The sequence below is a fragment of the Portunus trituberculatus genome, chromosome 43, assembly GCF_017591435.1.
Source record: "Portunus trituberculatus isolate SZX2019 chromosome 43, ASM1759143v1, whole genome shotgun sequence".
Lineage (NCBI taxonomy): Eukaryota > Metazoa > Arthropoda > Malacostraca > Decapoda > Portunidae > Portunus > Portunus trituberculatus.
In genome coordinates, this window is record NC_059297.1 from 2521840 (window position 1) to 2549170 (window position 27331).

The window sequence follows — 27331 nt, forward strand, 5'->3', positions numbered from 1 at the left end:
CACACACACACACACACACACACAAGTTGACTCACATATACAAGCTTTCTTTTTACTCCTATGTCCTTTTCTCCTTCCCTCCCTCCTTCCCTCCCTACATGGCCACTAGTCTCGCCCCATTTCACTCTTCCCAGCCACTCACTCACTCCTTTTCTTCTCCAGTGCGTTTAAAAATTCCTCACTGTTCAGCATGTACTCGTTTCGTTTTCCCTCTGCTTCAGTATTTCTCTCTCTCTCTCTCTCTCTCTCTCTCTCTCTCTCTCTCTCTCTCTCTCTCTCTCTCTCTCTCTCTCTCTCTCTCTCGTCTTTTCTATTTAACACTCACATTTCTTCTTCTTCTTCTTCTTCTTCTTTGTGTTCTCTCTCTTTTTCTCTCGTCTTTTCTATTAAACACACATTTTTTTCAACTTTTCCTGTGGTCTATATTTTCCGTTCCATCCTTCCTTCTTTCCCTTGTCTTTAGTGTTTCGTCTTTAATAATCTTTTTACATAAACTTTGATCCTTTTGTTCTTCCTCCTCCTCCTCCTCCTCCTCCTCCTCTTCCTCCGTTACTGAATGCTTGTATTTTTCTTCTATTCGTTCATTTTTTCTATCTACATCATTGTTATGTTCCGTGTTCTTCCCTTCTTTTCCTTCAGTATTTCCTCCTTCCTTGTCTCCTCCTCTTAGCAACCATTGTCCTCTTCCTCCTTGTCTCTTACTGAACACATGCGTCTTCTTGTCATCTTTCATTTTTATTCATTTCTGTCTATATTATTGTGTATTCTTTCCCTCTCTTGACTTCAGTATTTCGTCTAACATGTCTCCTTGTCCCCAGCATCCTTTGTACTCCTCCTCCTCCTCCTCCTCCTCCTCCTCCTCCCTGCTGTGTCGCGCCGTGCCCCCAGAATCAACACATCTGCTGCCGTTCAGTGCGACCAGCGAGACTAAACGGCCGATGGACTGGGAGAAGTCATGGTGAGTGGTATTGTGTGTATATATAGCCAGTCTCCACAACACGCCCTCCTCCTCCTCCTCCTCCTCCTCCTCCTCCTCCTCCTCCTCCTCCTCTTGTGTGTGCTTTCTTTCACGTTTTTCTTTCTTTTTTTTCCTCTCTCTCTTCACAATTACTACATATTCAATACTCAGAAATTTATGTCAAAGTACTTGTTATATTCTCTCTCTCTCTCTCTCTCTCTCTCTCTCTCTCTCTCTCTCTCTCTCTCTCTCTCTCTCTCTCTCTGACGAATGACAGCCTCCTTTCCTGCTTGCTTGCTTGCTTACTTCCTTGCTTGCTCACTTGTACGTCAAAACACACACACACACACACACACACACACACACACACACACACACACACACACACATCACCCATCATCATTTTCCTATACTCCTGAATTTTCAACATTATTTACGCGGAAAGAGGTTTACCTAGAAATATCAAATAAAGAACGAGGAGCAGAAATAAAAGGACTGAAGGAACTAGAAGGAAGAAAAATTAAGAGATGGAGGAGGAGGAGGAGGAGGAGGAGGAGGAGGAGGAGGAGGAGGAGGAGGAGGAGGAGGTGAAGAAAGAGGAATAAAAACAAAAAAGAAAAGGCAACGAAAAAGGAAGAAAAATTAAGAGATGGAGGAGGAGGAAGAGGTGGTGAAGAAAGAGAAATAGAAACAAAAGGAGGACTGGAGCAAGTAAAAGAAAAAAATAAGAGATGGAGGAGGAGGAGGAGGAGGAGGAGGAGGAGATAAAGAAAGAGGAATAGAAATAAAAAAATGAGAACTGAACACTTGAACACTTGAACACTTGAACACTTTATTATGCCAAACTTTTACAATTTTAAACAGCATATAAATATATAGGAATGAATGGCAGCCCATGTAAAGCCGAAGCTTTTTAGGCAAAGATACAGATTATGTTAATTTTTAAGAGAAGGAAATGGAGGAAATATACATAATATAGGAATTATGTAAATTTTGCATCCCAAAAACCCAAATCCCAACTCCCCATGTGAAATTGGCATACTTATCACATGAATTTACTTTACGTGTCAGTTTGGCACCTTGGACATTTTGTCAACAATTGGACCTAATATTTCAACAATTGATACATTTATACACAAACACAAGTCTGTACATTCATACATATACTACATATACATTAATAGTTAGATATCAAGTATTTCTTAAGATTATTTTTAAAGGAATGTATTGATGGTAAGTTTTTTATATGACTAGGTATAGAGTTCCAAATTTTGGGTCCTGTAAAGGCTAGAGAGTGTTGAAAAAGTGTAAGGTTATGTATAGGTATTCTTAGGTTAGTTCTAGTACGGGTAGGGTAGTTAGGTTGTACTACTTGAATGTGTTGATTGTTTGTGGTTTTATACATATGAATTCCAATTTGAAGTTTAGCAATTGTAGTTCTTTAAAGAGGGGTTTAGTGTGAGCAAAAATTCAGTGTCCGCTACAATTCTAATTATTTTCTTTTGTATTGTGATTAGTGGCAGTAAATGTGTTGGGTAGGTGTTACACCATATAGGGGTACAGTATTGTAAGTGGGGTAATATATGTGCATTGTACATGATTCTAAGTATATTAATTGGCATAAGTTCTCTTATTTGATAAAATAGTGAAGCAATTCTGGATATTTTTAGTACTAAACTGGAGATATGATTTTTAAAAGTGAGTTTGTCATCAAATGTTACTCCTAATAATGTATGATGGTTGACTCTATCAATGGTATGGTCATGTAGTAACAAGGGTGGTAATGCATTTGTAATTCTATTTGTAAATAGCATATAGAAGGTCTTATTTAGATTGACTAAGTCTATTACTAATGCACCATTTCATGAAACATTTTAGTTCTCTATTAGCAATGTGTAGTAGATTTTTAGGTTCATTACCAGTAATATATAGTGTGGAATCATCTGCAAATAATAGAGTTTTGACATCATTACTAAATATTGTTGGCAGGTCATTAATATAAATAAGAAAAAGGATGGGTCCCAGAACACTGCCTTGTGGAACTCCATGATGGATAACTCGAAGAGTGGATGTTGAATTTTGGAGATTTACAGACTATGTTCTATTTGTTAAATAGTCTTTAAACAGCTAGCTAGAAGGAAGAAAAATTAAGACAGAGGGAGAAGGAGAAGGAGAAGAAGAAGAAGAAGAAGAAGAAGAAGAAGAAGAAGAAGAAGAAGAAGAAGAAGAAGAAGAAGAAGAAGAAGAAGAAGAAGAAGAAGAAGAAGGAGAAGGAGGAGAAGAAGAAGAAGAAGAAGAAGAAGAAGAAGAAGAAGAAGAAGAAGAAGAAGGAGAAGAAGAAGAAGAAGAAGAAGAAGAAGAAGAAGAAGAAGAAGAAGAAGAAGAAGAAGAAGAAGAAGAAGAAGAAGGGCCCCGTATAGCTGACGCCGTAGCTAATATGTTGGCTTAAGTCTGGTGTGTGGCGGGCGAGGTACACATCATCAAGAGGTCATTAGTGGCGTGGTGTGTGCGGGCGCCATTCAAGAGTCGCCATTCACCGCCGGACAGTGACGGGCAGCGATGACGACCTCACAGTGACTCCCGGACACAACACCCCGCAGGACCGACCAATGAGATCCGACCCGAGAGAATTGAGTTGACGCGGTTGCCTCTTTTCTATAATGCTCTGAGTGAGGGAGTGACGAGGAGGAGGAGGAGGAGGAGGAGGAGGAGGAGGAGGAGGAGGAGGAAAAGCAGGAGCTGGAGAAGAAATAGGGAGGAAGAAAGTACTGGAAAGGAGAGACAGGGAAACATTATTTAAGATGTTTGTGAAAAGATGAAGAAAATGGAAAAGAAAGTGTGTGTTTCTTTTCCTGGTTTTCATGTGAACGATTCAATTACCCAGAGAGAGAGAGAGAGAGAGAGAGAGAGAGAATCACAAACTCACCCAGAACTAACATCGTGGTAAATAACTAAACCACCACCACCACCACCTCTACAACCACCACCACCGCCACCACGCCCCTCACTCACACCATCCATCCCTCCTTTCCTTTGCCTTTTTCCCTCCCTCCCTGCCTCCCCCCATCTCAGTCCCTCCCATCAATAGCTTCCCGCCGCCTTTGACACTATTTGACACGCATGTTACCGCCGCCGCCGCGTGACCGAGAAGCCGCAGAAGAGTTAATTAAAAACCCATTCTGACACAGACGCCATTTTGAAAGCTGACGTAAGATGGAGCGAAAAGGAGGAGGAAGAGAAGTAGGAGGAAGAGAAGGAGGAGGAAGAGAAGGAGGAGGAGGAAAGGGAGAAGGATAAAATATGAGACAAATAAAGAGTGAGTGACTAAAAGAGATGAGAGAACGAGTGTGGGGTGAGATTAATAAGAGAAAGAAGAAGAACAAGAACAAGAACAAGAACAAGAACAAGAACAAGAACAAGAACAAGATGAAGATGAAGATGAAGATGAAGAAGAACAAGAACAAGAAGAACAAGAAGAACAAGAACAAGAACAAGAACAAGAACAAGAATTTTTAAAGGTGTTTATATGATTCTAGGGGCAGATTGACAAGATTTCTATTACTATCAACTGGAGAAACACTTTTGAAAACCGCGCTAATCATCTCTATGCATTTTTTAAGGTGTTTTTACGATTCTAGAGGTAAAGTGATAAGATTCCTACATTAATAAGTGGATAAACACTTGAAAATCTTGCTAATCATCTTCTATGGCCTTGAAAAACAGTCATTGTGAGAGATCAATGCGTTTCTAGATATGTTCCAATTCACATCTGTCAATGCATGTCGAAATTTGAATACATTAGTGAACAAATACGCAGTGAAAGCTTGCCACCAGAATAAAGATGAATAAATAGATAAGTAAAAAGAATAGATCGCAAAGACGAATGAAAAAAATTGAAAAAAGAAACAGTAATGAACCAAATAAAAGAAAGAAGAAAAGAAAAGAAAAGAAGTGAAATGAATAACGAATAAATCAAATACTGGAAGACAGAGAAAGAGAAGGAGAGAAGAGAGAAAGGAAAGGAGGTGGGGAATGAGTGAATTAAAGAAAAAAAGAGAACAGGAAGGAAGCAAGGAAGAGTGAGTAAGAGAGAGTGAGAAAATAAGAGAGACAGACAGATCGGTACATTGATACGTATACTAATAAGACAGGAAGAGAGAGAGAGAGAGAGAGAGAGAGAGAGAGAGAGAGAGAGAGAGAGAGAGAGAGAGAGAGAGAGAGAGAGAGAGAGAGAGAGGACGTGAAAATTCTGAGAAACAAAAATATCATTAATAATACCTTTTCTTTCTTTCTTTCTTTCTTTCTTTCTTTTCTAATATTTAATGACATTTTTTTTTATTCTTACTTGGTCTTTGTCTTCCTCTTTGTTTGTTTTTCATTCCTATAACTAACATCATTTTATTTTTTATCTCTGTTCCTTCATATTTCACTAATTTACTTTTATTACTGTTTTCTCCTCTTTGTCATTCATTATTCTTCGTCTCCTTCCACTACCACGCACATTTAAAAGTAGTTTCTAATTCATTTTTTTTACATTCTCATCTCAATTCCTTCATTTTATATGCATTTACTATTACTACTATACTTTCTCCCTCTTATCATTCATTATTCTTTATCTTCTTTCCACTATTACGTAAGTTAAAAATGGCTTTCCTTATATTTTCTTACGTTTTTATCTACTTTACTTCATTCCTTTCCTTCGTCGTTCATTATTCTTTTTATTTCTTTCACTAGTACATACGTCAGATATCGCTATTTTTTTTTTTTTCTTATTACTCTTTCATCACTATTTCTTCATCTTCCATTCACTCCACTTCGCATTTACCATTCATCAAGTGCCCCAGATTTATTTCCTTTTGTCTTTCTCTCTATGTCCGTCTTTTTTTTTTCTCTCTCTCTAGCTCTCTTTCTTCGTGTTCGTTCATTCGTCTTTCTGCATTCCCCTTCATCTTCATCACTCCATCCATCTCTACTTTCTTTTTCTCGCGTCTTTCTGTTTTTTTTTTTCCTTCTTTTTTCCGTCATTCTATCCTTGCTATTGTCTCTCGTGCCATCAATCCTTTTATTTCCCCAGTCTTTCACCACCATCAAGTCTCTCTCTCTCTCTCTCTCTCTCTCTCTCTCTCTCTCTCTCTCTAAGACTACACATCGTAATTTGGGTGTATGTGACTCACTGACTGACAAATGTCTTAACTACTGACCTCGAATAACCTCTGCTCAGTGACCCGACGCCTCCTCTCTCTCTCTCTCTCTCTCTCTCTCTCTCTCTCTCTCTCTCTCTCTCTCTCTCTCTCTCCGTTTCGCTTTGTCATCCGTTTTCTTTCATTAATTTTGCTAGTCTATCCCTATTGTTCCTCTCTCTCTCTCTCTCTCTCTCTCTCTCTCTCTCTCTCTCTCTCTCTCTCTCTCTCTCTCACACACACACACACAACAAGACACTTTCTCACTTTCTCATATTAGTTCATTCTCACTTTTCCTCCCTCCCTCCCTTCCTCTCCCTCTCCCTCTCTCACACACTCTCTCCTTCTCTCCCTCTTTCCCTCCCACTGCGAGAGACACACGGAGCACACTTCCTCTCTACTGTGTAATTTACATCTCGAGTGTCGACCGGTGGAGGCATAACGAAGGGAGAGAGAGAGAGAGAGAGAGAGAGAGAGAGAGAGAGAGAGAGAGAGAGAAACGAGGAACAGCTGATCAGGACAAAGAAAATGCTATAGATGTACGTGTGATAGGAAGGCAGCGGTAGTGAACATTGCTTTACTAAATGAGCTGATGTGGTAGATATGACGGACTGAGTGGAGAGAGAGAGAGAGAGAGAGAGAGAGAGAGAGAGAGAGAGAGAGAGAGAGAGAGAGAGAGAGAGAGAGAGAGGTAATTCAAAAGACAGTGACACAAAGATAAGCACGCTAAGACAAAGAGAAAACCAATATACTACGACACACACACACATACACACACACACAGACACACACACACACACACTACCAACCAACACCCTTTCACGGACAATTAAGGAAGCATAAAGCAAAGAAATATCAACAGAAACACACGCAAAAAAAAAAAGGTAGAAAAAAAAATCCCACTTTATAAATCCAGTGACAATCCCGTTATTCCTTTTCCCTCCACCACCACCACCACCACCACCACCACTACCTCTCCCCTCTCCCTCTCCCAATCTTCGTTCGTGTTCTCATAACCACTTCACATTCACGTTACGAGAGAAAGTGAACAATTGCGATGAATATTAGCAGAACGGACAAGCGATTATGCGACAAAGGAGCTTGAAGGAGTGACGGAGGGAAAGAGGGAAGGAGGAAGGAGGAGAGAGAGAGAGAGAGAGAGAGAGAGAGAGAGAGAGAGAGAGAGAGAGAATGACTTAATGGGAGGGGCAAGGGGAGGAAAAGAGGGAGAGAATGAGGAAAGGGGAAGGGGGAACGTAAACCAGTGACTTGTCTCTCTCTCTCTCTCTCTCTCTCTCTCTCTCTCTCTCTCTCTCTAAGTCCTAAATCTCACATTCTCCACGCCTGTCCACTGTTTTCTGTGTTTCCCTTCCTCATCACCCTGCCTGCCTGCCTGACTGCCTGCCTCTTTCTCTCTCTCTCTCTCTCTCTCCTCCTCACTCTCTCTCTCTCTCTCCTTACTCACTCTCTCTCTCTCTCCCTCACTCACTCTCTCTCTTTCCCTTCCGAAGTGTAGCTCGTTCTTCATCCCCTCCCTCATCACTAGTCACAATCACCATCACTATTAGCCACTGTGTCCTCCTCTCGGCTCTCCTTGTATGATATGCGCTAAGCAAGTAGTCTCTAGTCTCTCTCCCTTTCGCTCTTTCGTTTCTCTCTTTAGTTATAGGTGGTCTTGTCATGATCCACCACTACTACTACTGTTACTGTTATCATTACCATGTCCACAACAATGTACTTTACCATTCAAACACACACAAACACACTCTCATCACCACACCACTACTATAACCACCAGATCACAGGCCCTTGCACCACGTAACACATCACACTCATTACACACAGACTAACCAAGCACTAACAGACCTTCAGTTCCCTACGATAGACAAGACATTACAGTCAACCTCTTCAGTACCATGACAGGTTTCCATACTAATTCTGCTTACAACTTAGTGATCTTATACAGCTTCAGAAACTTCTGTGGGGGATTAAAATAGTGAAGACTTAGACTATTAATCTTCTGACCTCCATAGACACCGTTCTAAAGTAAATAAGATCGTCTAATCGTACCTAAAACTGAAGGGGTTAAAGGCACAATGACACACACTGACATCAAAATAAACAAACAAACAAACAAACACACACACACACACACACACACACACACACACACACACACACACACACACACACACACCGCGTAGTGTAGTGGTTAGCACGCTCGACTCACAATCGAGAGGGCCGTGTTCGAGTCCCGGGGCGGCGAGGCAAATGGGCAAGCCTCTTAATGTGTGGCCTCTGTTCACCTAGCAGTAAATAGGTACGGGATGTAACTCGAGGGGTTGTGGCCTCGCTTTCCCGGTGTGTGGAGTGTGTTGTGGTCTCAGTCCTACCCGAAAATCGGTCTATGAGCTCTGAGCTCGCTCCGTAATGGGAAGACTGGCTGGGTGACCAGCAGGAGACCGAGGTGAATTACACAAAAGGAAATTATACAACACGAATATAATCATGAAATAAAAAAGGGATTATAGCACATTACATAGCTGAAGACATGATACCCTTCCTCCTCCTCCTCCTCCTCCTCCCCAACGCGAGGAACTAATGAAGAGGCGATGGGGAGTCAATAGTCAGAATGGCACGTGTCCATGGAAGAAAAATAAGGAAAGTAACTCGCCATATTAGTCTGGTGGGCAGAGAGAGAGAGAGAGAGAGAGAGAGAGAGAGAGAGACGACGACGGCGGATGGGGGGGGATGTAGGGGAAAACTTATGGTGTGAGAAGAGTTGTAACGAGAGGCGAAGGATGAGGGAGAGACAGAAGGGAAGAGAGAAGGAGAGGAGGGACGGGACAAGGGAGGAAGGATGAATGATGAGAGGAAGAGAGAGAGAAAAGATAAGACTGAAGAAAAGAAAATGGGGAAAGATTAGTATGAGCTGTAAATGAGTGTGGGTGAAATCTTGTATGGTGATGGAGATGGTGGTGGTGGTGGTGGTGGTGGTGGTGGTGGTGGTGGTGGTGGTGGTGGTGGTGGTGGTAAAGGAGAACCATTTAACTCATTCAGTACTGAGACACATTTTGCCTTGAATTTTCTGTACAATTAGACGATTTTATTGACATCAGCAAGAGTTTATGGAGGTCAGAAGAATATTGGCCACAGTCTACGTTATTTTAATCCCACACACAAGTTTCTGAAGCTATGTTAAATCACCAAACAGTAAGTAGAATGAAATCAAAACGAGTCATGGTACTGAAGGGGTTAAAATTACATAGGTTTTTAATTAAGAATGTCTTTATATGGTTCTAGTGACAGATTAATACAGTTTCTTCATTGTTAACAGCGAAAACACTCATGAGAGCCCTGCCAATCATCCTCTGTCGCCTTTGAAATTCGTCGTGGTGAGAGAGCAGAGCATTTCACAATACGGTTGACACAAACGGTGATGATCATGATAAAGAGAAGGAAATGGAGTTAATAATGATGATGACAGTGTATGCAGTGGCTGTAGTGACGGAAGTAGTGATGGTGATGTTAGTACTGATAATGGTGACTGGACTTGTAAGGATCGTGTTGGTGATTGTAGAGGAAATAGATGCAGTGACTAAGTGAAGGTGATAAAGGTGGTGGTGGTGGTGGTGGTGGTGGTGGTGGTGGTGGTGGTGTAGCAATAGTAGCAGTAGCAGTAGTAGTAGTAGTAGTAGTAGTAGTAGTAGTAGTAGTAGTAGTAGTAGTAGTAGTAGTCGTCATCATCATCGTCATCGTCATCATCATCATCATCATCATCATCATCATCATCATCATCATCATCATCATGCTCTAATTTGTAATACAAGTATGAAAGAAACAAACATATACTACATAACATATTTTGGTTGATAATATCAGACACAATTAATGATTTAATGATTTAGTTATGGTAATGCAAAACCCTTCAAGTGACGCTAAGACCTATAATAACAAATCTAAAATACACAATGAAATACACAAACATTGCAAATAAAACATAGCAGTAGTAGTAATTGTTGCTGTTGTAGTAGTTGTAGTAGTAGCAGCAGCAGGAATAGCAGTGGTAGTAGTGGAGAATGAACTGAATAACGAAGAAAGACGATGAAAACTGATAGAGAGACTAAGGATAAGGATTACAAATGTTACTTTCAGATAGTCACGGTAAGATTTTACTTGAAGAATATGGTAAGCGCCGTTCAGCTTCCACCCATAAGTGGCGCAGGCAATTTTATTTATAGTGGTACCCATAAATGAACGCTGCCGACAGAAAAAACCAAGAGAGGGTAACATTATAAGAAAACTAGTACCGGCAACTGTGATGATGATATATACTGAGATGGTGATGAGAAGGAACATAATATAATGGTGGAGGAGACAGAGAAAAGGGGAGAAAAGGGAGACGAGTAGGGAAGACAAATAACACTAACTCAACAAAATGAAAACAAAGACAAATACAACAATAACAATGAGATAACGATAGTGAAGGTAAGGAGGGGGAAGAAGAGGGAAGGGGAGGAAGTAGAAGGGAAAATAGGAGGAAGGAAAGAATAAGGAGAGGGAAAAAAGGAAGGGAAAGAGAAGAAAAGGGAAAAGAAGGGAAAGGGAGAGAAGGGAGGAGAGAAGGTGAATGGGGAAAAAGGAATGGAAAGTAAAGGAAAGGAAGAGAATAGGGAGAAGAAAAAGAGAAGAGCAGCTGAATCAGAAAAAAAAGAAGGTTGGGAAAAGGAAAGACGGGTGAAGGAAAGGAAAAGAAAGGGAAAGATGGGAGAAGCAGGAAAGGAAAGAGAAAAGAGAGAGAGAGAGAGAGAGAGAGAGAGAGAGAGAGAGAGAGAGAGAGAGAGAGAGAGAGAGAGAGAAGCAGGCAGGAGTGAGTGTGGAGAGCAGAGGCCAGTCACGGTGGGGCCATAGAGACTATAAACCCCACCACCCACCCACCCCTTCCTTCGTCCACTCAGTCCCGCAGGTAAGACAATTGTAAGGTAATTTTTCAGTCCACCGCACAAAAGTACACTGTGACTCGCCTCTCCCTCGTGCTACACCTGTCCGGACGAGGATTAATTAAGAACAGGTAAAACCAAGTCAAGCGTTCCACCCTCAGGCAGCAGGTCCCTCTCCTACCCCACCCCTCTCACTCTCTCTCTCTCTCTCTCTCTCTCTCTCTCTCTCTCTCTCTCTCTCTCTAAGACACGGATCCGCACATTAGCAACACTAAGTCATGTCTGCTCATTCCCGCCTCCACTTATGACAGTAGGAGCAGCAGCAGAAGGAGGAGGAGGAGGAGGAGGAGGAGGAGGAGGAGGAGGAGGAGGAGGAGGAGGAGGAGGAGGAGGAGGAGGAGGACGAGGAGTAAAAGGCAGGTGAGGTGATACTAATTTATCCAGGTGTGTAGATCAAGTGGAGAGAGAGAGAGAGAGAGAGAGAGAGAGAGAGAGAGAGAGAGAGAGAGAGAGAGAGCATTGGGTTAGGAAGGAAGGAAGGAAGGAATAGGAGCAGAGAATGATGAGAAGGAAGGGGAGGGAGAGAGGGATGGAGGGAGGGATGGAGGGACGGAGTGAGGGAGGACTTGATAATCACCGAGGAACATGGAGGATAATGAAAATTCTGCAATTCACTTCAGTGGTCCGGAAAATGAAAACCAGATCTAACACACACACACACACAGTTTCTCTCTCTCTCTCTCTCTCTCTCTCTCTCTCTCTCTCTCTCTCTCTCTCTCTCTCTCTGCCACCCTTCCTTCCCTCCAATGTTCATATCTTTTTCCTCCCTCCTTCCCCTTTTTTTCCCTCCTTCCCTCTCTCTCCCCTTTCCTCCTCCATCCCCCTCTCCCTCTCCCTCTCTCCCTCTCTCTCCTCTCCCTCCCTTTCTGGTACATCTGTCAGTAGCATCAAAGAGTATAATTCGAGACTGATTCCATTTCCACTTCCCATCAATTTGTTCTTTCAAATGATCGAGAGAACAAGACAGAGGAGTCGTTGGAACCTCATAACTCTGGCAGGAGGGAGGTAAGGAGGGAGGGAGGAAGGGAGGGAGGGAGGGAGAAGAGAGGAGGTAGAAGCGGTAGAGGGAAAGAGTGGGAGAGGGAGAGGGTGAGAGAGGATAGATAGAAGGAAGTGGTAGAAATGGAATGTGAAGGTGAAAAAAATCGAGTGGCTGTAAGGAAGGAAATGTGTGAAAATGAATGAAGGTAAATATGAAAGTGAAGAAATCTGAAGACTTTTTTTTTTATTAAACTCTACTGTGATTTTGGTGAAGGAGGAAGAAGTGTGTGTGTGTGAGAGAGAGAGAGAGAGAGAGAGAGAGAGAGAGAGAGAGAGAGAGAGAGAGAAATAAAAGCTATCTGCCCATTTCCCCCCCTTAAACACACACACACACACACACACACACACACACACACACACCGGATACCGAGGAACACGTCAACCTCTCATTACCGAACCTAACCGGATGTCGGAGGAGAAGTGAACAACCAATATCACTTACAAAGAGTCACTACCACTTCCACTACAACCATTACCACCACCACGACACCAACCATTACAGCCTGGTCACTTCAAATAATACTGCTCTCATTTACATCACTACTACCACTGTTACTATTCCTACTACTACTACTACTACTACTACTACCACTACTACTACTACTACTACTACTACTACTACTACTATTTTTTATGCTGGAGGGAAACCAGGCAAGGGTAACAAAATATTAAAAAAGGCCTTCTTGAATGCTGGTTTCCTTAAAGAGTTATAAGACTTAGCCAAAATCAAATTTCTATTGTGATGCAGTACTAGTAGTAGTAGTAGTAGTAGTAGTAGTAGTAGTAGTAGTAGTAGTAGTAGTTACTCCCTCCGTCTTTCTCCTACTCTTATTTCCTCCCTCCCCCTTCCTCTCTTCCTCTCGCTTCTAACCTCTCCCTCCTTTTCCCCTTCCCCTCAGTATCTTATGACCAGCCATTAGCGCCTCGGCTGTGGAGGAGGAGGAGGAGGAGGAGGAGGAAGAAGAGAGGAGATGGGGGGGTGAAGAAGGAACAATGAGCCTCCTTTCGGATAGTGAGATTGTTGTTGTTGTTGTTGTTGTTGTGGTGGTGGTGGTGGTGGTGGTGGTGGTGAAAGTGACAGTGGTAGATTACAACGCAGTGCTTGTGACACTAATAGCAGAGGCGGTGGTGGTGGTGGTAGTGGTGGTGGTGGTGGTGGTGATGAATACAGTTGCATGACAGTGTTGCAAATGAAGATTGAAAACAGACATGCGGCAAAGAAGATAATGATGATGGTGATGGTGATGGTGGTGGTGGTGGTGGTGGTGGTGGTGGTGGTCATGAAGGCGGTGCATGGCGGTGGAAACTGCAGTGTATGACAGGCCTGGTGCACCTGGCCACGATGACTCTGCGGTGTGGTATTAAGGAGAATTATCGCCGCCAATTACCGTGACACACTTCTGATCTTTCTTTCTTTGACTTTTTTTCCTTTTTCTCTTTTTTTTTATAGTGTTGCCGTGATAAATTTCCGATCTTTTGTCTTGGTCTTGTAGTAATTATTGACGAGAGAGAGAGAGAGAGAGAGAGAGAGAGAGAGAGAGAGAGATGAAGATAGAGATGCAAACAAAGATAGACAAAAGAGAGACAAGCAGACACAGACAGATAGCGACAGAGACAAAAACAGACTGACAGACAGAAAAAAAAAAAGAGAGAAAGAAAGAGGAATCAACTTGGCAAATATAAACATAAAAAAAAAACCTTGTCTCAATATACTTCCCTCGATGTTGTAATGAATCACACAGCCACGCACGACCACTGCTGGGTTAACAATATGACTTCAGACACTAATTAACCTTCTCGAGTTACATATTACAAGATAGTCACGCTTTCATTTCACGATACGGAAGAAAAACATAAAAAGTCCGTAGATATGAGCAATGTAATTAACCCTTTGAATACAATGACGCGTTTCCATATTGATTCTAGCTTCTATTTGGTGATTTTTATACAGCTTCAGAAATTAGAATGGTGAAGACTCTGGCCATTAATCTTCTGACCTCCACAGACCCATCTTAAAGTCAATAAAATGGTTTAATCGTACACAAATCTCAAGATAAAAAAAAATGTGTTCCGGTATTGAAGGCGTTAGTGTGTGTTCACCTGCTGGCCATGACTAAATATACTGTTGTTTTACGGTATCTGTGTTGCCAACGAAATGCATTACTGGAGGCTGCAAAGGGAAGTATCAGGCTCGTATTCTCAAACACTTATGCGTCTCACGTCCACTATTTCAAAAGACTTTATTTATAGTTACACGGGTTTTTGAAGGTGTTTTTAACGGTTCTAATGACAGAGTGACAAAATTTCTACATTATCAATAAGAGAAACACACTTGAAAACCCTGCCAATCATCTATGTGGCCTCTGAAAACAGTCGTGGTGAGAAAGCAAAGGGTTTCTGAATAAGGACATAGTTCAGAGTAAGGAAGAGACGAACGGAAGAGATACGAGTTAATTAAAGAGACAGTGATGATGATGCAGGAGAGAAAGATGTGTGTTAGCTGTATTACCAACGAAAAGTAGTACTACTATACATTTCAGCGGTGGACAAACGGTGTTTTTTGCAGATATCTCCTAAACGAATCGTTGGATGAGTATGATATTTCAACACACTACCTTGAACATCCGTTCGTAATTTATGGTTAACATACCACAGTGCTATATGTGTTATGTGAGGAGTTTACTCGTGAAAAATAACACAAAGCCGACGAGTCATGTTGACGCATTCGAATGAAAGTGTGGCCCCCACACACCCACCCAAACCATTCCTAACCACTACTACGTCTCCCCCGTCTCGGAAGTCCTCGCCCTCTTTATCCCTCCTCTCCTCTCCCTAGCTCCTCGCCTCCCTCACTCCTGTGTCCCTCCCTACTTCTCCCACCACTGTATTTATACATTATAATGTTCTGTAAGTGTGTATGTATAGATATGATTATTAACGAGAATGGTACAATTTCATGAAGGCAAGAAGTGGTTCACGTTGATAATTACTGTACAACAGCACGTTTACGTGTAGTATATAGAAGAGCCATGTTTGCAGTCGTTACGGTCAACCATGTGAACATGATGTGCTGGAATTACCTGTGACCTGGACCTTCTACTGTTAAGAAAAGTTGATAATGTTATTGCGTACTGTCTACCTATTGATCATAAAAAGTGGTCCAGTTTATATGTAATATTTTGTTGTTAGATACGTTGCTTATCATCCAGCTATACGGCCATTAACAGCGGAATTAGCTATTGCTTTCACGGTCGTTTGACCCACTCTGGTTTTCATGTCCACATATACCAGCAATTGTATTAAATAATATAATTAATGTATGATATGTATGTCCATACTGACGTATGTAACTATTATACCTATACGTATGTAATTATAATAGGGGAAAAAAATCAAAGGTGGAAGGCTGATGGTGTGAAGAGGGAATCGGGGAAGAGGGTCATGCGATACTGGGGTAGAGAAGGAGTGCTCTGGGGGTTCTTCAGGGTGGTGGTGGTGGTGGAGGGGTTAGACGAGTACCCCACACTCGTCCGATTTTGTATAACACCTTTGATATGATGACTGGATTAGGCGTAATATCAATCAGTAAACTCCTCACATAACATATATAGCACTGTGGTATGTTAACCATAAATTACGAACTGATGTTCAAGGTAGTGTGTTGAAATATCATACTCATCCAACGATTCGTTTAGGAGATATCTGCAAAAAAACACCGTTTGTCCACCGCTGAAATGTATGGTAGCCGTTTATTCTGTTTGCATTCCTTGCGGTGAGCGTAAAGTAGAATACTTCACGCTTATATCTATTCTGAATGTGATACTATTTACGCTTATTAGGCTAACTTTGTCTAGGAAGAGAAGGAAGAGGAGGAAGAGTACAGGGAGAAACCGTACAAAAACAACTACCATACCACCACTCATCATTAAGAAAGAATTAAAACACCAATAACAGCACCGCTACTTTACTACAATCATTACACAGCGCACATCACGGAAACAAGTCAATCAATAGCAATAAAAAGGAAAATAAACGTAAGTGCAGCTCATATAGGAACGATAAAGAAAAAATTGATAAAAAATATAAGCTGAGTAAACAAATAAATAAGAAAAGTCTTTGATAATTACAGCTCGCCATTAATACCTTCCTTTATTTCCAGCCTCTCCCTCTCCCTCTCCCCTCTCTCCCTCTCCCCTCTCTCCCTCTCCCCTCTCTCTTTCTCCCCTCTTCTCCCTCCCACGGCCCAGCAGTCAACAATAATCTCCTCCCTTTACAATAACACGGCCGGTAATTGGTGATTATAAGAACGACGATTAAGGAGGGGCTTGCTATTTTCTCCTCTCCACTCTCTCTCTCTCTCTCTCTCTCTCTCTCTCTCTCTCTCTCTCTCTCTCTCTCTCTTTTTTTTTATTATTATTACGGTATTTTAGCACTTTGCCGTACAGTATTATGGAAAGTAAGAATATGCTCTCTCTCTCTCTCTCTCTCTCTCTCTCTCTCTCTCTCTCTCTCTCTCTCTCTCTCTCATGGATATCTTTTTATTATTAATACGGTAATAGTAACAGACAAATTAACGATGATGATAATAATTAAATCTGAATTCGTATTTATTTGTTTAGCTCCAGTTGTTTAGATTCCCTTTAACCTCTTCCGTACTGGGACACATTGTTGCCTTGAGTTTTGGGTGTGATTAGACGATTTTATTGACATTATGAAGTGTCTATGGAGGTCAGAAGATTAATGGTCCACAGTCTTCACGTTTTAATCACTACACGAGTTTCTGAAGCTGTGTAAAATCGCCTAATAGTAACAAGAATGAATATTAAGACATGCCATGGTACTGAAGGGGTTTTGAGGGTGTGGTAATGGGTAATTTCGGAGATTTGGGTGAATGGGGAAAAGTTAATTAATTTTCGACCATTTTATTGTTATTACTATTATTACTATAATTATTTCTATTATCATTATTATTATTATTATTATTATTATTATTATTATTATTGTTATTATTATTGCTGTTATTGTTATTTTTATCTGATTATTATTTGCTTATGCTGTATTTATGTTTTAAGTGATGATGATGATGATGATGATGATGATGATGATGATGATGATGATGAAAATGACGAAGATGAAAAAGATGATAATGATGATGATGAAGATGACGAAGATGAAAAAAATTATGATGATATTGAAGATGATGACAAAGATGAAAAAGAAGACGAAGATGATGAAAAGAAGATGAATAACAAGAACAAGAAGAACAAGAACAAGAGGAGAAAAGAAAATGAAGAAGAAGAAAGACAATCAAGAAGAAAATGACAACGAAAAGGAAGACGACATAACAACAACAACAACAACAATAAGACCATCATTTCACACACACACACACATATTCCCTCGCTTTTTCTACTCACATTTTTTCACCCTCCAGTTCACAGCACGACATTCTGAACGCGTCCCTCCGTCACCGTCGCCGTCAGGAAAGCGAACAGTGATGTCAGGAATAACAGATCACGTCACCAAGTCACCAATAACACTAATCCAATCACTGCTGGCCGGATGCACACGAGGGGAGGGATGGAAGGGAGAGGAGGAGGAAGAGGAGGAGGAGGTGGGAGGAAGGGTGGGGGAGGAGGAGGAAAGGGAGTACGCCTGACTGGTTCCTGATGGTGATATGATTCGTCTCGTGCACCTGAGAGAGAAACACGTGCTTGGAGAGAGAGAGAGAGAGAGAGAGAGAGAGAGAGAGAGAGAGAGAGAGAGAGAGAGAGAGAGAGAGAGAGAGAGAGAGAGAGAGAGAGAGAGAGAGAGACAGACAGACAGACAGACAGACAGACAGACAGACAGAAGAAAAATATATACAATCGTAGTGGGAGTAAGCAAATACCCACACACACACACCCACACCACACCCACCACCACCACCACCACCACCACCCACCAAAGACGCTCTCCCCGCACCTATCCCTCCCCTCCTCTGCTCCCTGCTCAGAAAGTCGCCTGGTAAGGGGCGAGGCTGCCCTAATGATGGAAAAATGGTAATATCATATCCCGTCCGGCTCGTAAGTCATCGTTAGACTGGGTATCGCCTCCTCCTTATACCATCTCCTCCTCCTCCTCTTCCTCCTCCTCCTGCCGCTGCTTCCTTCCAAAGTATCGGTCTCCCTCTTCCCTCCTTCCTCCCTCTCTCTTTCTCTCTCCCTCCGCGCGTGTATCTGTTGTCACCGTCGTCAGGAATAAATGGGACACACTTATACTGTAACTCTACCTCCACAGGGCGCGCGAAAGAAACACACACTGCGCCCTTAGGAGACCTTTACCAATCTCACACAAAGAATTTCAAGTTATTATAGTCACTGGTCAAAATGTAACGCTCTCTATTCCTCATCTCCTTTCTCCTCGTTTTCGAGGAGGAACTTTAAAAAGGAGTAACTGTAGTGGTGGAATTAGCTGAGGTGCGCCATCGACGTTCGGTTTGGGCTAAGTAACTCCCCATCGACCACCATTAGTCTTCTAATAATCCTATCGAAGGTCTTTACAGAGAGGAGGGAGGGAGGTAAGGCTGTGGCTGGCTGATAGACACAGATCCGGTTACAAGAAAGGACGGGAGAAGGGAAAAGCTTGCAAGTAATTATTTTTCTTACCTTTTTCTCTTTTCTTCTTCATCTTTTATCATCTTCCCAGAGTCACAGGTTGGCGCCATGTACTATGTTTCATGCAGTTGTTTCTGATCTTTCCCTCTTCCTCTGTCTTTCCCATCCTTTGCATTTCTACCACAATTCTATCTCTCCATCTACGTACAGTAGATGTCTATTTTCCACAAGGTCTTCCCTCAACTGGTTTTCTCCTAGCTCTTCTAGTCGTGGTCTTGCTCTTTTTATACTGTTTGACCAATTAATATCACTTTGCCATTGGACTTCCTTGTATTACTTTTTATCTTTTCTCTATTTCCTTCCTTCAAAGCACAAAGTAAGCAAGGTTAAAGAAATTTCAGAAACAATTGTAACGTGACCACGGTGCATTGGATGGTTCTAGGCCTAAGGCATTGCCGATCTAACTGTTCTGACGATGGGTTTGATGCGTCTTTGCCGCAGGACGTTCTGCATGTAGTGAGTCTCATTAACGAACAAGGATTTGAGATATTTCACTAATGGATTATCATATTTATTAAGAACCGTTCAGCACCATCAGAAAGTTCAATCGGCAGCATAATCTGCCGGCAGCCATTCCACCAGCAGCCGCCGCCGTCCCATCACAATATACATGTTAATAAACCTAAATTTTTGCTCACCAAAGCCTCAGAGCTTGATTCTTTAAAGCCATACATTTGCCGTATTAGTATTTAAACGTCTAAATGCCAATACAGTCTTATAAATTGAAAATAGGCCGAAAAAATTGTTGCGTTAACACTGAAAACAGTGGTTTGCCTTCCCAGCGGCGGGGCGTCTGAGTGATCAGCTGGTGAGAGGGCGACAATTGGCAGATAATCACATCATACATGTCTGTACATTTGTCATTCAATACCTGCCTATTACCTGTTTGGATGTTGGTTGTATGCTTTGCCCGGAGATCGAACGATCCTGTTTTAATCAACCAGAACTAAATTATTCCAGAAAGTACCAAGTCCAACACACACGTGCACCTTACAACAGGTGGGCGGCACTGCAGGGCCGCAGGCTGTCGGCTGACTAGATTCGCTGTTTCGATAACCCTGTTTCAAGGCCGTGCGCTATTTGAACGGTACAATGATCATAACGTGTGTGTTCGTGCAGGGGTGGATCCAGGATTTTTTGTTTGGGGTCCATGGCTTATGTGACTTCATTAATGTCACATCTACAAAGCAACTTCTGAAGATATCAAACGAGCATCAGAGACTGGAGGGGAAACGACAGCACAGATTCTCAATCTGAGGTTCGCGAATCTCTGCAGGGGTTCACAAGAAGATTTCCAGGGGTATTTAGATGACTGATCTAATAATATTCCTTGCAGTATACTATTGCATATTGAGTTATTGTCAGTCATTATATCAACATTTTGTTTGATGTCAGATTTTTTTTTTTTTTTTCTGTTGTGGCCTATGGCGCCGATTTACTTGAAGAGTATGGGAAGTCCTGTTCAGCTTCCACCCATTAGTGACGCAGGCAATTTTATTTATAGTGGTACCCATATTAGGGCTCATATCACCACCAAAGAGCATCTTTGGTATAATCACCTAGAACCTGGGTATCATGGTGACATATAGGTAACTTTAAACCACTCGACAAATGGCAAAATATCAAGGTGCTACGTGGTGGGACTCAACTTAAGCATGGGCGTCTGCCCGATCCCACGCTCACCACCTTATCCACTCAGCCTATAACTCAGGAGGTTCTTAACGAGAAAAAAAAAAAAAAAGTTGAGAAACCCTGCTCTAAAGTGCCCGTTTTGGTGCAGCCCGCTTTTTGGCAACTACCTAGTCTTTCACAGTGCCACGTCTCCACAGTTCACCGGCCCTTTCCAACTCCAAAACCCATCCTCTCTCTCTCTCTCTCTCTCTCTCTCTCTCTCTCTCTCTCTCTCTCTCTCTCTCTCTCTCTCTCTGTGCGTGCAATCCGATACTCAGTCGTAATTTTCCTATTCTTTTCTCCCTTAATTCTTTCCTTCCTCCTCCTCCTCTCTTTCCACTCACCCCAACCTCCTTTCTCTCTCAGTGGCCATTAGAAGTAAAAGAAAGAAAAAAAATACATAATTGGATGATTAATTTCATAGAGGCTTTATCAGAACATAATACCAAGAAGAGGAAGAGGAGGAGGAGGAGGAGGAGGAGGAGGAGGAGGAGGAGAAAGAGAGAGAGAAGGTTAGCTAAAGGAGGTTGAAATAAAGGGATTATATGATTGTGTCATCGCAGGAATACTGAGAAAGTAATAATAATTCACTGTGCCTTATATTCGCATCTCTATTGCTAGCACTCAGCCGGCTGAGTGTACAGTTGCCATCTTATTTGATGAGGCAGTTATTATCATTTCTAAAACGTGGAGGAAGGAGATGTAGAACAAGAAGAGATAGTTGGGTACACAAACGACCAATCACAGAAACACTATATCCAGGTAAACTAGAATGCAGGGCTTTTAATCTGGAGTTCGCGAACCCTCAGGGGTTCACAAGATTTCCAGCGATACTTGGATGGTTGATCTAATAATATATCCTTTGCAGTATACCATTTTATATTAAGTTAGTGTCAGTCACTAAACTAGCATTCTGTTCTATGTCAGATTACTTGGGGTTTAATTAGATGGTCTTATAACTCATGGTGTCCTTAACGAGAAAAGGGTTGAGAACCCCTGCTCTAATGGAAGTGGAATTAGTAATGAAGTAATAGTATGCGGTATGTGTGGAGTAAAACAATGAGATCTGCTGGAACATTTGTGGTGGTGTGGAAATACCTACCAAGGAGGAAAAGCAGCAAACACTGGTTTGAAAATTGATATAGTGAGGAAACGATGACAGATTTGCATTAATTTTGAATAAAAGAGAGGGGAAAGAGAAAGAAGACAAGACTAGACATTATAAATAAGTAGCTAGGTAAAGAAAGGAGATGTATCTAAGAGGAGCGCCGTTCCTGAGGCTGAACTCAACACTCAACACACCGTCAAATTGTCAACAGGGCAGCAGGGCCGGATGAGATACCTAACCTTATGAATTGTACAAAAATAGAGGAGAGGTTGTGATTGATAGGATGACCGAGTTGTTAAACCAGGTGTGGGAGGAGGAGAGAGTGCCGAGAATGTGGAATGAATGCAGGGTGACCTTGCTGCATAAGGGAGGGTACAAGAGTAAGAATGAGTTGAAAAACTATAGGCCGATTGCGTTAGTAAACACAGTAGGAAAAGTGTTCAGTGCGGTTTTGAATGAAAGATTGTGTAAATGGATTGAGAGAGATGGAGTGTTAGGTGAAGAGCAGAATGGGTTCCGTGTGGACAGGAGAGCTGAAGACAATATGTTTGTGGTGAATGAATTGATTGAGAGAAAGAAGAAAGATGGTAGCAAGTTATACTTAGGTTTTCTAGACATAGAGAAAGCATATGATAGGGTGAACAGAGAAATGCTAGGTAGAGTGCTAGAAAAGATTGGGTTAAGTGCAAAGATAGTTAACATAGTGCAAAGTATGTATGTGGATACAAGAGCTAAGTATAAACTAGGAGATGTAGAGACAGACTGGGTGAAGAGTGAAAGAGGAGTTAGGCAGGGTTGCATATTATCACCAACCCTCTTTAGCTTATATACAGAGGAACTGGCTGCTAGATTGAGGAGAATGAATGCAGGTGTAAATGTGGGATGATAAGATATGTGTGCTCTTGTATGCAGATGAGTGAGTCGGCAGAAGAGCTTCAGAGTTTGCTTGATGTTGTAGATGGGTATGGAAGAGACTTTGGAGTGAGGTTTAGCAGTGAAAAGAGCAAGGTAATGGTTGTGAATGGGTCAGAGGATGAGAGGAACTCAGTGTGGAGACTAGGTGAGAATGAGATGCAACAGACAGATGAATACAAGTACCTGGGGATGTGGATGAGTCCGGTTGGCTGCGTGAAGACAAAGAATGAGAAGATAAGCATGGTGAGTCAGTGGGTAGGTCGGCTAGGAAGTGCAGCAAGGATGAGAGCGAGTAAATATGACGTGCTGCGAGAAGTTTGGAAGAGCGTGGCTGTTCCGAGCATCATGTATGGTATGGATGTGATTGCATGGAATGAAAGTGAACTAGAAAAGTTAGAAATAGGGCAGAATAGAGTTGCAAGAATGGCACTTAATGCACCTAGATATGCAGCAGTAGAGGCTCTTAGGGGAGACATGGGTTGGAGCACTTTTAGAGAAAGGTATGTAAAAGCGACCCTACGGTATAAGGCTAGGTTAGAGCGAATGAATGATGCTAGAATAGTGAGAAAAGTGTTTCTGTGGAATGTCAGGAGTAGCAAGTGGGGGAAAAAGTGTGTCAGGATGGTGGTGAAGAGTGGTCTAATAGCTAGTTGGGCTTTTCAGCAGGTAGAAGGAAGGCACTTAGAGAAGGACTGGAGTATGATAGTTAGAAATGGAGAGGGTAGAGAATGGGGTGTAAGGAAGTGGAGGAGTGAGATAGACAGAGTAGTGAAAGGTGTGGGACTGAGTGACTGGAGGAATAGGATTGAGCAAAAGAGTACCTTGGAATGGTATAGAGAGAAAGAGGCCCCAATGTATGAAAAGTGGTATGATGGAAGCCTGGGTGGGGATCTTCTCTTCCGAGCTAGGGCACAGTGCATGGATGTGAATGCAAGGAATTATAGATGGTCTGAGTCCCGCAGCAAAGTGTGCCAGATGTGTGACATGGGAGAGGATGAGACGGTGGAGCATGTGGTGCTGGAGTGTGTGAAGTATGCCAGAGACAGGTATGAGATGATGCAAGTGGTGCTGAGGGAGCTGGGGCATGACAGAGTGGAGATGACAGGAAGGGAATGGATGGTGGTGCTGCTGGGACTCTGTGGGGAGACGAATGAAAGGATGATTGAGGCTGTAAAAGAGTTCTTGGAGAGAATGTGGCGTGCTAGATGCAGGAACTAGTGGTGTGAAAGATGGTGATTGCCCTCTTTGTTGTTTGTTTTTTTTTTTTTTTTTTTTTTTTTCTTCTTATTTTCCCTACAGGCGCTGCCGATACAAAGGCCTGACGCAGAAGAAATTCTGCGTCACCTGTAGCATCAAGATCAAGATCAACACTGCCTTTGTGTTTGATTGTTTTGGTGTTGCAGCTTTCCTTATCTTGGATTGAGGTATGGTGGTGTGGTGGGTGACCAGCACACCATTAAGAGTGAGTGTGTGAGTGCCGGGGTGCCATGCAGTGAGTGGTGCCACAACGCTCCGTATTGGTGTCTTGTGTCTCAGCATGACCAGGATGTATCTTGGTAAATCTTTATAACACAGCCACATGAGATACTTTTACCAATACTCCTCCTTAATCTACTGGACACCCCTTTAATGTAGATTAATGTAGAATCTTCCTATTGTGAACTAAGCTAGGTTAAGTCAGGTTATATTAGTGTCCCTTGGATAGACTGCCGGTCTCGGGAGTTGCAAAGTTGGCGTTCATTATAACAGCAACTATAACTCACTTATTTTTCGTGGTAAGAGGTGACATTTGGCTGTATCTTAGCCCTCCCAACCTTAAAACACCGCTATCCCAATAGGTTCCAAGGTTTGTTAGGGATAAAGAGTCAGAAATATTATCTATTTTTACTCTCACAATACTCTCACTACCAAACGAAACTATTCTTTTTTTCTGATAGTTTTAGACCTGCTTTGAATGAATCTGCATTTTGTTTCTGTCATAAACCAGTATTTTTATGTGTTCCCTTCCCCTCTTCTTCAAAAACACAATCGATCCCTGCAGAAAGAACTTTTTTGCAATGAAAATTTAAAAGAAGATTAATACAAAGCAGACCAAGATGTACCAGAAGAAAATAATTTCATCATCACGAAATACCACAGAAGAAACAGTCCAAAATTTTGACTGTTACTGCTGTGGAGAGTACTCATTGCTGCTGCTGTGAACTGCTGGCCACACCAACCTAATCAAACTTATCTAATTTAACCAAATGTAACCTAACCCTAACCTAACCTAGCTAGTGTAACTCAGTTGAGGTGACACACCCTGCTGAGACATTTTCCTCAGAATAAATTGTCAGATGCCCACATCATATCATAGGTGAAATATGAAGAAACAAGAAATAAAGAAATATGGATGTATGATAGTTCGCCAGTATGCGGTGTGTAGCCGTATTCATTTTGTATGCATTCATGGGCCACCGTGGTACAGTGGAACCATGCGTGCTTTGGGGTCCGAGGAGTCTCCAAGCGCACAGGTTTGAATCCTGTCCACGGTCCAAGTGTAGGTTGGGCTTCCTCACTCGGGGCAAGGGTTTCCTAGCGGGTGGGCTTTGAGATAGGAGGTACCCCAAAAAGTATCCCTTTTAGCCCAGAAATTCCCGTGAAAAGCCCACATGTTATAAAAAAATAAATAAATAAATAAAAGAGATTAGGAAGGGCAGGAAGGTCAAAAGGAAACATTTAATGACACAGGCCAGTTGACCCAGGGCAGCCTGGGCAGATATATACATATAACCCAGGTCAGGTAAACATTCTGTGGTGGTGTTGTCGTTCTTGGATGATGTTGATACCACACGTGGAGTTCACATGAGCTTGTATTTGATTGATGAACGGTACATTCTGAGGGGCGTGTTGTGTGGGTCAAGACACGTCCCCATAAGTTCCTGCAGGGAAATTGTAGAGGATTGGGGCAGAGAGGACAACCGCGGCTCTAAGCGGGCCACCCTCGGCTGCATAGCTGAGGGCGGTGTGTTGTACTTCATATATAACCAGTAAGTGGAGCTATAAGTTGAAATGCAGTCTTTTGAGGTAAATTAGAATGGAGAAGGAATCATGATAGGAGGTTTAGGTATTATGTGGTATTAGTTTATTATGGTTTATGTGTTTGTACTTTGGTTCATAATGACGTCGTTATATACTTGCGTTTTCATCTATGAGTAAGGGAATTTGTATACGGCTACCTACGTATGTGCATGTGTGTTGCTCTGACGAATAAGTTACATAACATATTTACTAGTGTGTAATTGTGTACGAAGTTAACGTGGTTCCATGTATGGGTACCAAGAGAAAGAGATTACTTGTGGGAAGTCACTTGTGTGGAAATATCAATATTTGTCATTATATTTCGGTGGTGTTACGTTGTCATTTTCGTGAACGGAGTCAGGTAACTATATGTGTATGGTAATATATTTGGTGGTACGTCACGTGGTTGCTTGCATTCATGTACCAAGTAAAGGTCATTCTTATATACGGGTAGCTGGGAAAAAGGGGTAATATTGTACGTACTACATATGAGATTTACTGATAAATAAAGCACCGTGTTCAGATGTTGTAATACGTTATGAAGATATAGTGGATGATGTTTGAAGTGAAATCCGTTTTGATGCGAGAATATGTACGAGATTAATGTAATTCTTAAGGATGTTTGTAAGAGAAATTGTAGTAATTGCAGTGGAGAAGGCAACAGAAAGAGTTGTGATTGTTACTTGTCGGCGCCGTATCGAACATCTTATGTATAGATATTATTTTTGTTAATTAAAGATAGAAAAAACCTTTGACTATTTATAGCCAGTAGCTAGAGAATTTGTGCAACGTCGTGCAACAGCTCGGATCACGACAAATTAATTTCTCAAGCTCAATTAAACTGATGTAACCAAAGCACACCAGCCTAATCTGACTAGCAACACTAAGAAATTAACAAAGTTGTACTTTATTTTTCTTCATAAAATCTGGAGATGTAACAGAAGAAATCAACAATTTGCGATAGGTATCAATGGAGTTCAACTTACTCAGAATGAGAAACTTTATATGATGAGATGGTAAAAAAAAAGCCACCATGAATTTGATGAAAGTTCAAAAATACTGCCAAAACTCCAATAAATCAAGCAGCTTGCCTTGTCTTAATATTTTCCTATTTGTAAAACATTCTCAGATTTGGGATAGGTGGCCTTGCCCCTCATGGGCCCCATCATATGGTTAACATTATTCATTTCTGACTTTAAAATGGAGCCAAAATGCTCCAAACAGGAGATGTATAGCCTGCGTCTTGCTTTACTTACATATGGCGTATTGGTTGAGGCGGCAATAAAACCAGTGCCTTATTAAGATTGTTATTTACACTGTGAAGTCTGCTGTAAAATCAATGAACTGAATGAATTCATCTAAATCTACCATTAACATTCTCCTAACTGCCATTAACAATCTCATAACTGCTATTTAAACCACTAAAATTGTAGAAGTTCTGTGCACACTATAATATTTTATCTCTGCCTCTGCGTCACAACCATGTATTGTTTTCAACTATAATATGAATACATAAATACTCTGCAGGGTTGGGGGAGCAGAACACCCTGTGATTGGTATTTTCATGGTAGATTGACGGAGCAAACTGTAATGTGTGGTTTTATTCCTGTAGATAACAAGAAAGAGGAGGAAGAAGATTCTCACACACCTTCCCTTTCTTCACACATAACAACAAGTGGACTGTGAAGAATTAAGTACCACAACACAAGCCTCTAACAGTGCAATGCAAGACCCCAACAACA

At 41.8% G+C, this 27331-nt stretch overlaps 1 protein-coding gene and 1 long non-coding RNA gene across 4 annotated transcripts in view; both read left to right on the forward strand.

Moving 5' to 3' along the window:
- The first annotated feature begins 247 nt into the window (after window positions 1-247).
- The window catches only part of LOC123518044, a 33533-nt gene continuing 6449 nt past the window's right edge, over window positions 248-27331 (forward strand). The window contains exon 1 of the long non-coding RNA XR_006678649.1: window positions 248-303. This is a non-coding gene — a long non-coding RNA (uncharacterized LOC123518044). The remainder of the gene's footprint in view (window positions 304-27331) is intronic.
- The window catches only part of LOC123518041 (GPALPP motifs-containing protein 1-like), an 8149-nt gene continuing 4646 nt past the window's right edge, over window positions 23829-27331 (forward strand). The window contains exons 1-2 of one of the 3 annotated variants that reach the window (XM_045278576.1): window positions 23829-23953; window positions 27202-27331. The exon at window positions 27202-27331 is cut by the window's right edge and continues 392 nt beyond it. In XM_045278576.1, coding sequence (XP_045134511.1) covers window positions 27313-27331 — 19 coding nt within the window. In that variant the 5' untranslated portion in view covers window positions 23829-23953; window positions 27202-27312. Of the gene's footprint in view, window positions 24086-27201 lie in introns of all 3 variants that reach the window. The other 2 variants (XM_045278577.1, XM_045278578.1) reach the window with 2 other exon arrangements.